This window comes from Artemia sp. Qi Xiang Cuo, chromosome 3 (assembly GCF_049724085.1).
Source record: "Artemia sp. Qi Xiang Cuo chromosome 3, ASM4972408v1, whole genome shotgun sequence".
Lineage (NCBI taxonomy): Eukaryota > Metazoa > Arthropoda > Branchiopoda > Anostraca > Artemiidae > Artemia > Artemia sp. Qi Xiang Cuo.
This window is the reverse complement of record NC_142796.1, coordinates 87,486,548-87,498,658: the sequence shown is the minus strand read 5'-3', so window position 1 is coordinate 87,498,658 and position 12,111 is coordinate 87,486,548. Positions and strand designations below refer to the sequence as shown.

Sequence of the window (12,111 nt, the reverse complement as noted above, 5' to 3'; positions counted from 1 at the left end):
CAAACAAATCTGTATAGATTTTCACGTGGTAGGTCTGTTTGATATGATTTTTTTTGTGACTATAAGTCTTTAATAAAATTGAATTTCTCTCTCTTAATAACATAATAGAAGTAAAAAAAAAAATTATAGCGTTTTACTAGCCTTTTGTCACAACTAAAACAAGATCCAGCCTGTGACTATATTTTATGTGGTTGTCTACAACCCGTGTAACTTTTTCCCGGGAGATTCAGGACAAAGAGAAGGTAGACTAAAATTAATAAATTTTTGGAGTTTCAAAGAATTTCTTACGATACAACGAAATTCATTAGACAATACAATAAATGCTAGAATTCGATCATGACCAAATAATAATGACAATCATTTTAAACCCCCCCCCCCCGCCCAAAAAAAAGTTAGAGTAAGCTAATGCCTGCCACCTTAGCAGGCCAGCTAGGAATCTTACTTGTCCTAAGCCGGGAAATACCAGATTCATAAAATAAACCATGAGCGTGATGTGCAGTTTATCTACTCAACATAAAATAAACCATGAGCGTGATGTGCAGTATATCTACTCAACATAAAATAAACCATGAGCGTGATGTGCAGTATATCTACTCAACATAAAATGAACCATGAGCGTGATGTGCAGTATATCTACTCAACATGGCGAAACTGGGGACTGAGAAAATGAGAATATTGACCTGAACAAAAAAATTGAAATTGGATCGAAAAAAGATTACATCAATACTACTACATCAATACATACCCTACATCAATACTATTTTTAGCCCCCTCTAACCCATTAAAGCACCAAAAACAACCATACACATCTTAAAAAGTTAGGAAAGACCAGGAAGTCAATTTTTAATGAAAAAAACTCCATATGCAGTTATGTAGTTTTGGCAGTAGCGCGTTCTAAATAATTATAGTAATAATAATATAATAATAATAATAAAATATAATAATCATAAATAATAATAGTAATAATATAAAAAACGTCGGTGAAAAACCAGCCATATATATATATAGCACCAAACAGCTAAGGAGGGGCTTTTACTTTTGGTAATCAAAAGATTGTTCATATTCAAATTTTTGACAGACGAAAGGCATGGTCGAATATAACTAATTGGTCAAGTTTATTTTATTTTCATGGTTCAACGTGGCAACACTGACCAAACTGTGACACAACCTTAAAAACTTCATAATTTTAAAACAACCAAAGGATTTAGAAACCTTCAGTTTTCAAATATGATTAGAACAAAGATGGGTCCATAGTGCAAAAAAATAGTTTTATTTGATATCCTTGGTACTTTGAAGCCATGTAAATTCATCATTTGAAGCCGTTTGAAGACATTTGAAGCCACAATTAGACCTAAGATGGGTCCATGGTGCAAACAATATTTTTATTTGATGTCCTTGGTACTTTGAAGGCATGGTTTTCCATGATTTGAAGTCAATTGATTTGGAGCCATGATTAGATCTAAGCTGGATCCACAGTGCAAAAAATATTTTTATTTGATGTCCTTGGTACTTTGAAGCCATGGTATTTTGTGATTTGAAGCTATTTGATTTGAGGTCATTCGAAGCCATGATTAGACATAAGATTGGTCCATGGTGCAAAAAAATATTTTTATTTGATGTCCTTGGTACTCTGAAGCCATGGTACTTCATGATTTGACGCCATTTGAAGTCCATGATTAGACCTAAGATTGGTCCATGGTGCAAAAAAATATTCTTATTTGATGTCTTTGGTCCTTTGAGCCATGGTACTTCATGATTTGAAGCCAACTGAAGCCACGATTATATCTAAGATGGGTCCATGGTGCAAGAAATATTTTTAATTGATGTCCTTGGTGCTCAAAGTGATGATACTTCCGGATTTGAAGCCATGATTATAAATAAAATGGTCCATGGTGCAATTTTTTTTAATTTGATATCCTTGGTGCTTTCAAGCCATGGTACTTCATGATTTGAAGCCATTCGAAGCCATGATTAGACCTAAGATTAGTCCATGGTGCAAAAAATACTCTTATTCGATGTCCTTAGTGCTATGAAGCCATGGTACTTCAAGATTTGAAGCCAATTGAAGCCATCATTATACCTAAGATGGGTCCATGGTGTAACATTTTTTTTTATTTGATATCCTTGGTGCTTTGAAGCTATGTTACTTCATGATTTGAAGCCAATTGAAGCCATGATTATACCTAAGATATGTCCAGGGTGCAATTTTTTTTATATCCTTGGGGCTTTGAAGCCATGGTACTTCATGATTTGAAGCCATTCGAAACCATGATTACACCTAAGATTAGTCCATGGTGCAAAAAATACTTCTATTCTAAGATGGGTCCATGGTGCAAGAAATATTTTTAATTGATGTCCTTGGTGCTATGAAGCGATGATACTTCCGGATTTGAAGCCATGATTATAAATAAAATGGTCCATGGTGCAATTTTTTTATATTTGATATCCTTGGTGCTTTGAAGCCAGGATACTTCATGATTTGAAGCCATTCGAAGCCATGATTAGACCTAAGATTAGTCCATGGTGCAAAAAATACTTTTATTCGATGTCCTTAGTGCTATGAAGCCATGGTACTTCATGATTTGAAGCCAATTGATGCCATCATTATACCTAAGATGGGTCCATGGTGCAACATTTTTTTTTTATTTGATATCCTTGGTGCTTTGAAGCCATGTTACTTCATGATTTGAGGCCAACTGAAGCCACTAGTATGCCTAAGATGGGTCCATGGTGCAAGAAATATTTTAAATTGATGTCCTTGGTGCTCTGAAGCGATGATACCTCCGGATTTGAAGCCATAATTATAAATAAAATGGTCCATGGTGCAATTTTTTATTTGATATCCTTGGTGCTTTGAAGACATGGTACTTCATGATTTGAAGCCATTCGAAGCCATGACTAGACCTAAGATTAGTCCAAGGTGCAAAAAATTCTTTTATACGATGTCCATAGTGCTTTGGAGCCATGGTACTTCATGATTTGAAGCCAATTCAAGCCATGATTATACCTAAGATGGGTCCATGGTGCAACATTTTTTTTTATTTGATATCCTTGGTGCTTTGAAGCCATGGTACTTCATGATTTGAAGCCAATTGAAGTAATGATTATACCTAAGATGGGTCCACGGTGCAATTTTTTTATTTGTTATCCTTGGTACTCTGAAGCCATGGTACTTCATGATTTGAAGCCATAATTAGACCTATGCTCGGTGCATGGTGCAAAACACATTTTGTTTGATGTCCTTGGTATTTTGAAGCTATGTAACTACGATGGCTTTACCTGATACTTATATTTTACTTGGGAGGGAGTTGCTCTTTATTTAATGTTCACTGCTGTGAACACTATCATCCTGAGAATATGATGAATGAAACGAACGAAGTGTCGAATAAAAGAATAAAAAGGATAGAACATAAGAAACATAAGGAATGAAAGAAATGAAATGAAAAGAACATAAGAAACATAACAACATAATAACAAAGAAAAGAACAAAAGAACATAAGAACAAAACAAAGAAATGAAAGAACATAAGAAATGAAAGAAATAAAAAGAAAACAAACCTTCAATTTCTTTTGTTGAAGCGGATTTAACCCGCTGTCCCACTAATTCTGTAAGATCCTCATTTTTTCCTTCTTCCATAAGTTTTATTCTGGCTTTTAATGATTCATTCTCTTCTTCTATTTTCGCTATCTTTTCTGCACGCTCTTGTCTTGCAATCTCGACCAAACTATACCTACAAACATTTATGAAACAATTATAAAGATCTCCAAACTTTTTTTTGAAAAAAACATGCTTTTCAGAGCAATATTCCTAGGCAATGTGTTATAAAAACGAACATTCCCAGAGAAAATTCCAACTTGATTTTAATAAAATATATTCTAACTTGATTTTAGCACCATACTGGGGAAAACATTTTTGCCATTTTTTCTGAACGCTCTTATCTTACCATCTCCACCAAACTATACCTACAAAAAAAAACAACACATTTATCAAAAAAATTATATAGACATAGACTCCAAACATCTTAGAAAAGCTTTTAAAGGCAATGTTCCAAGGCAATGTTATAAAAACGTACATTTTCAAGGAAAATTCTAATTTGATCCTAGCTTTGATCCCAGGGTTTTTTTTTTGCCAGGCACAGTTTACACAAAAAATCTAGAAAAAATACAAACAAATTTGCTTATATGCGTTTTTGCAATAAATGCAAAAAATGTGTTTTTGCAAGTTGGACAAAGATTTCCTTGGGGGTGGGGTCTAAACCCAGTAACTAATTTGATCCTAGCTCCATTCTAGGGCAAACATTGTTGCTATCTTTTCTGCTCGTTCTTATTTTCTAAACTATGCCTTCATCTCCAAACTATATACTTGTATCTCTATCAAACTATACCTACAGAAATTTACCAAAGAAATTATAAAGAAGAAGACTCCAAATGATGTTTTTTCTGATGCTTTTTATATAGAATAAGATTCCAAATGATGTTTTTGAACTTTTATTTCTAGAGTTTTTAATGTCCACTTTTCTAGTTTAAAATAAAAAAAAATCATTTGAAAATAAAGAAAAGATGAAAAGGAAAAGCAAAGGGAAAAGAAAAATTTTAATTCTTACACTTTGAAATAGGAAGGTTTAAAAATACCCCTTCTAAGTAACAAATCAATTCTTATAATTTGTAATTTGTTCCATTAAGGATAGCGCTAAATTATTATTATTCAATTTGAATGCCGAGCCACCATGGTGGCTCAGCAACCTAAACAATTAATTATTTTCGCTAAAAACTTTCGTACACTTTTAAATTTACGTTTACTGTTTTCCGATTGAACAATACTTATTTAAGATCTAAAATTCAGTTTTTCACCCAGAATATAATAGAGGCCATCGGCATTGAATGGTCAAAAAAGGTCAAAGAGTTTGAAGTTTATATAACAGCAGCTTTCTTATACTTCATTTTTCCCGCAGAACATAATATAGGTTCCTATATTGAATAGCCGAACGGCAAAAAAAAAAAAAAAACTAAAGAGAAAAGCCGTATCCAGGATTCTTTTTTTTTTTGGGGGGGGGGGGGTTACAACCCCCTAACCCCCAACCCCGGGATACGACCTTGCCAACGAGTTTGAGGTTTAAACAGCAGCAGCTTCCTTATACGTCATTTTTTACTCAGAATATAATAAAGGTTTCGAAATTGAACGGTCGAGCGGCCGAAAAGAACAAAAAGTTTGAGCCTTATATAACAGCAGCTTTCTTATACGTCATTTTTTCCTCAGAACATAATATAGGTTCCTATATTGAACAGCCGAACGGTCAAACAAGACTAAGGAGCAAATCCGTATCCATGATTCTTTTTTTGGCGGGGGGGGGGGGTTGTACAAAAACTCTAAAAAACGCATTATAGAATCTGTTTATATTTATCTTTGTTACGTTTTACGAGTCGAACAATTTTTTTTTTTTTTTTGGGGGGGGGGAGGGCTTTTAAACCCCCTAGTCCCCATCCCTTGATACGACCTTGCCAAATAGTTTGAGGTCTAAATAGCAGCAGCTTCCTTATACGTCATTATTTACTCAGAATACAATATAGGTTTCGACATTGAACGGCCGAAAAGTTTGAGGCTTATACGTATAACAGCAGCTCCCTTATACGTAATTTTTTCTTCATAATATAATATAGGTTTCGACACTGAGCGGCCGTACGGCCGAAAAAGACCAAAAAGTTTGAGGTTTAAATAACAGCAGCTTCCTTATACGTCATTTCCACCCTCTCCAGAATATAATATAAGTTTTGACATTGAACGGCTGAACCGTTGAAGATCAGAGAATTTGATCTTTAAAGAACATCATTGTCATCTTACGACAATTTTTCCCAGAATATAAAATAGGCTTTTGGCATTAGGACGGCACAAAAATTACTTTATAACAGGGTTTATGGGCATTATCTATTTTATGAACCCGCCTTAGGCGTTTTTCAGCAGCAGTCCGGATAATAAACTCACAATGTCGATTGAAAAAACTGGCATTCCACCAACTATAGAACGAAAGGCAATTTCATCAGCAATCCGGAAATTGTTTGTTCACCCACACAAACTGTTCCAAAGAATGAAAAGTAGCACATCATAGTATATCAGATGGCACGAGGCCATAAATCAGGACGGCATACAAATTGAATTAAATTTTATTTTATGAATCAAACTTAAGTATTTTCCAGCAACAATATAGATAATAAAATTTAGAGTGTAAATTATATGAATTGGTTTCCCACAAACTATCTAATCCGATCTACCTGCTCATACCCCAATCCAAATTCCGGTATTCTTACGAGTATTAGTCACGAAAAGTAATGTTATCGGTTATTTTTTTGGTTACAAAAAAAAGAGTTAGCTACAGGTCTCATTGCGTTCGAAGGCCAAAAAACATTACCTTCTGGCCTTGTGTCTTTGCCAGCAACAATCTGAATTATAAACTCGGAGTCTTTGTTATAACCACTGAGATATGGTAAAAAAAGAAAAAAGAAAAAGATAAGTTAAAAAAGAGAAGAGAAGAACAAAAAAGGAGATACGTTAAAATTTAAAACCAACAAATTATATCCTCTAAAGAAAGGCGTTACCACCTCTCTCAACCTCCCATTCTTTGCATTAAGGTTTCCCTTTATTCAAAACTCTTCTCATTTGGCTTAAGACGTCTTTGGCTTAACAACAAAATTTTCATTAAAAATGATCGCTGAACACTAAAAACAGCATTAAAAAATTACCAAAAAACTATCGCTGAAGAGAACGCTTGGCATGTCCAGCTAGATGTATTTGTTACGTCTTAATACGGCTTCAGTTAACTAGAACTTAAACTAGCGATAAAACTGGGAAGGGGCAAGGGGGGAGCCTCATAATATTTTGGGCTGTTTATGTCCATTATAACGTTTAACCCTTCTTTTTACTTTCATTTGAAAAAAAAACTCCTTTTTACTTTAAATTTACCTTTGACTCGTTTTTAATTAACTAATTAAAATTTAAAAGCAAATAAGGGGAGCTACCAATAGTTCAATATTTGATTTCGTATCAGTGTAGTAAAATATAATAGTTTTAAAAAGACTTTAATCCTTTATTTCTACTTAATAAGGACAGCTTTAAAGCAGCAAAAAAGGCAAATAAATTTTGCAAGGATATAAAAGATATGATACTATAAGGATTATGATTTAAAGAATATAAATTCCATAAATTTATATCAGCATCTATATAGTGGTGGCGGGCGGGGTGGCGGTGTCGATTTTGGGTGGCTGGCTCTGGTGGTCGGTTTTGGGTGGCGGTGTTGATTTGGCTGGGGGGTGGTCCCGAAATGGTTAATCTGTAAGCTTTCTATTCCAAGCTGTTGGTTCACGTTCTGTTATATCTCAGTTGTATATTTTATTTCTTGACTTTCTAAATGCACTTTTTAAGTTTAAAAGCCAAAAATTAAAATAAAAAAAAAGGCCAATTGATGACAAAATTTCAGTATGTTTATGTTATAAGTGGCATTTACATATAAAAAAACAAATAAAGGTCAGCTTCTCGTTAGTTTCTCATAATTATTATATTCTTCAATACAAAAATAGCACGAATTTAGAAGAATGTTTTATTTCTAGTTTTTATTTTCAAAATTTTTCGATTTCTACGGATATTTTATGTAGTCTAATAATTTATTTTCTGTAATTATAGCAACCCTGCTTGGAGTTGTTATTCTCTTTTTGTCTTTTTCTTCTTCTTTATGCTCGTCTGTTTTTGAATTTTCAAACACAGACCATATTTTCAAACCAGTTTCTGAAGCTGTCCAGAAACTGGACAGCTTCTCGTTAGTTTCTCATAATTATTATATTCTTCAATACAAAAATAGCGCGAATCTAGAAGAATATTTTATTTCTAGTTTCTATTTTCAAAATTTTTCGATTTCAACGGATATTTTATGTAGTCTAATAATTTATTTTCTGTAATTATGGCAACCCTGCTTGGAGTTGTTATTCTCTTTTTGTCTTTTTCTTCTTCTTTATGCTCGTCTGTTTTTTATGTATTAATCGGACCGTAAACAAAAAAAGAAGGAGCCAAAAGAAAAAAAAAGACTTGGACTTACTTGGGTTTCAGAATTTTTACTCCTTCTTCCTTAGTTTTTTCCTTTAACTGTTCTTCCAAATCCGTTATCCTTTCTCTGAATTTTTGAATCTCCTCTTCTGTTACACATGTCTGAAACATTACAATTTTTGTTAAAAAACACCAAAATAATGTAAAGGCAAAGTCGTACAATGATTGCGAGATTTTAGGAAACACGAGTGCCTAAACAATCTTCAAAAAAGTTTTATACCTAAGCATTCTAGAAGTCAAATTGATCAAGTCCATAAAAACAACGAAAGAAATCGAAAAAGACAATTATTTACTGACTATTTACTTTAATTTTAACTAACTTTAGTTTAATTAATTAATTCAATTTAATTAATCATTCTAACTTATCACTCGCTGCAAAAAACGCAAAACAGTACAGGATTTTTTAGTATTTACTTAAAATACCAAGGACATCAAAATACAGTTCTGCCCCCTTCTTAAGTCTGTTCATACTTGAAAACGAAAGAAAGATTTTTCTTTCGGCTGTTTCAAAATTATGAAGTCTTTTAGGCAGACCAGATTTTCGTCAGTGTTGCTACATTGAACCTTGAAAATAAATGAGCAAAATCAAATGTTTACAAACCAAAATAAAATAAAGTGTTAGATAACCTGCATGTTTCTACTAGTTTTATTTGTTTAACAGTGAACGGGAGCAAAACTAATTATATTAGTTTTAGCCATACCAGGATTATTGATAATGTTTTCGGTTTAGTTAAATTTAATAGCATGGAGATTAAGTAAATATTTGATACAACGTATGTTGGTTTACATATTGATTGTAATTTAAGTTGAAAAAAAAAAACACATTTAAATATTTGTCAAAAAAAGTTGAGCAGGGTTTGGGGTTGCTTCGTCGATTCAAACATGTTTTTCCTGTTTCATTTTTAAAGTTCTATATAATTCACTTGTTCATCCTTACATTGTATAAGGTTGCTCTGTTTGGGTTAGTAATTTGGGGTGCTACCATTTCGGCGAACCGTCACAAGCACAAAACGTCATAATATGTCATATTACATGGTCTTATGACCAAAGATAACATGTCTTTGGTCACAACACCAAAGTCACAAGCACGAAACGTCATATAAGTTTATTTAATAGTAATAAGTATATAATAGTTTAGAAACAAATTTCGGCTATATATTTGCACATCAGGGGGTGGGGTAAAGCATAGCAAATAATAAATACGTAACCTAACCTAACATAGGTACCTTTTCCCCCCTAAGTCCCAAAAACCTAAAGTTTTAAAATTTTCGATGTTATGACGGTTCGAGGTTCTGACGGATTTTTTTGTCGATGTTATGACAGATTTTGTATTGCTTCTGACTTTCGTGCTCCTGACGGTTCGATGTTATGACGCCTTCCCATTTTATTGTAGATTTTAAGGGGATATTGATTCTGCAAAATAACAACCTTCCCATTATATTGTAAATTTTCAGGGGATATTGATTCTGCCAAACAACGCCTTCCCATTTTATTGTAGATTTTAAGGGGATATTGATTCTGCAAAATAAAGCGTTGTCAGACCAGTATTGTCAGACTGGTCAGACCAGTATCAGACCAGTATTTTTGCGTATCGGTGTTAAAAGAAGCTAGGACCTCATTATTTCTGTAATGTTTTATCGGCCAATTCTGTATATCACTCTTATGTTCAAAAGGAATTCAGCGGCCTAATACACGAGAGACGACATAATGCAAGGTCTCGTTTTGTACTTAGTCACCTGGTGTTTCGGCTCGGAATAGTCTTCCTGAAAGGACTAGGATTACCGAGAGTCTATCTTCCTTTAAAAATCAGATTAAGAACCTCTTAAAGAGCAGAGATGGGTAAGAAGGACGGGTGACTTCTGTAAATATCGATTCTAAGTTCCTATGAGGTTTATTTTTTATTTATTTATAAAAATTGTATTTTTTCTTCTTTCCTGTTCTTTTTTTATGTATATACCCTAATTTCTGAAGCTCAGAATTTCTTCTGAGAAGTACCCTTAAGTGACTGCACAGAATTTATTTCTTCTTTGCTTTCCATATATCAATTAATCTTACCCCTTTCATACCCCCATAAAATAAATATTTCCTACTAGTAAAGGAAAAACGGAAAACAAGAAAAATACAATTCTTCCAAAATCGCTTATTTCACGTTGATATGGTAACTGACAAGAATACTAATACCTACAAGATTGTGTTTATGTTGGAAATATGCTCCCTATCGCGGTCGAACCAATTATAATTTACTTGTATAATTTACAGTTATAATCATTAAAAATAAAATTACAGATTAAACACAAATTCCTAGACATTTCAAGATATAAATTACGCGTTTCAATAGTAACCAACAATCTAAAAAAAACACTTTTTGAATAAAACTGTACAATGAAAATCATTTTTTTTAGTCCTGCCAATGACAAATCTGTGCAGATTTCACGTGGCAGGTCTCTTTGATATGATTTTTTTTTTTTTTTTGTCAATATTGGTCTTTAAATTAAAATGAGTGTTTCTCTCAAAATATAAGTGAATCGAATATTTGGCTCCATGAAGATACTTTTTCGTTTGAAATCTGGCAACTGTTTTTAAGTTTATTTTAATTTTTCATTACCATCAGAAATTCCATTAAAATCCAAGTGCCAAAACAATTCTTTCTAACCATACTGCTTCCTAATCCGAATCCCTCCATTTCCCAAAAAAATCCAACCAACGCTATGTATTTTATTGTGTTGCCCCCTCCCCCCGAGAAATATAATTTGATTCCCCCAGATATTTTTGCATGAACTTCGGCTATCGTCGCTTAATTTGACTGCCCAGTTTGACTCATGTCACAACCTAGCTTTAATATTTCTCATGGTTGCAACAATAGGTGCATCCTAGTAAAGAGCAAACCTAACCCATTATAATAACCTGAAAATTTTTTTTTTAGATAAACCTTGGAACGTAAAAGAGCCGCCGTTTGAGACTGATTCAGTAATGGTGACTCTTATCAATGTTCAAATAAAAATTAAAAGTAATGACAAAAACAAATTTATGTGAATTTCTAAAAAGACCATGGAAACCGGCAAAAATAGTGGAAGATCGAAATAAAATTACATTATGTAACACTTTGTTGAACAAAAACTATCATAGGCAGCGCAATAGCGCTGCCTAATTAAAGAACTATGTTGGCACAATGTATTTTTTTTTTTTTTTGTTTCTTGGTTTTAGACCAGGACACTTCGTATCGAAGGAGTTGTCGTAGAAACTTGGAAAAGGGCTCATTCGATTGGAAATTGGAAGGGCTTGTGACCTTTTTAATAGTTGAAAGTGATTGGAAGGCAACTAACACCCCTTCCACGCCCACCATTTTACCAAACACATCCAATCAAAATTTTGAGATAGCCATTTTGTTCAACGTAGTTCAAACTTCTAGAAATGTCTTTGAGGAGAACACTCCCCCCAGAGGCCTTTGGGCAAGAGTTGTAATTTATGCCCTGGGGGCATATAAAGTTTTATTGGAAGCGTTGTCGTAGAAACTTCAAAAGGGGCTCATTCAATTGGAAATTGAAAGATCTAGTGCCCTTTTTAATAGTCGAATGTGATTGGAAGGCAACTAACCCCTCTCATGCCCACCTTCTCCCCAAACACATCCAATCAAAATTTTAAGATAGCCATTTGTTCAACGTAGATGAAAGTTCTGGAAATTTAGTCCTTGAGGATGACAACCCCCCCCCCCCACAGCCCTCAGGGCAGGGGTTGTAAGTTATGCCCTGGGGACATATAAGGTTTTTATAGAAAGCGTTGTCGTAGAAACTTCAAAAGGGCTCATTTGAATGGAAATTGAAAGGGCTAGTGCCCTATTTAATAGTCGAAAGTGATTGGAGGGCTGGTAACCCCCCTCTCACGCCCACCATTTTCCAAAACACATCGAATCTTAATTTTGAGATAGCTATTTTAGTGAACGTAGTTGAAAAGTTTGGAGATTCGGTAATTAAGGAAGATAACCCCCACCAGACCAACCTAGAAAAAGGCTGTATTGCAAGCCCT

At 33.8% G+C, this 12,111-nt stretch overlaps 1 protein-coding gene across 1 annotated transcript in view; it reads right to left on the bottom strand.

Annotated features, from left to right (window-relative positions):
* The window catches only part of Mad1 (Mitotic arrest-deficient 1), a 183,894-nt gene that overhangs the window by 57,488 nt on the left and 114,295 nt on the right, over window positions 1–12,111 (bottom strand). Inside the window, exons 9-10 of the mRNA XM_089086702.1 lie at window positions 8,081–8,190; window positions 3,558–3,730 (exon numbers count right to left, since the gene is read on the bottom strand). Coding sequence (XP_088942828.1) covers window positions 3,558–3,730; window positions 8,081–8,190 — 283 coding nt within the window. The remainder of the gene's footprint in view (window positions 1–3,557; window positions 3,731–8,080; window positions 8,191–12,111) is intronic.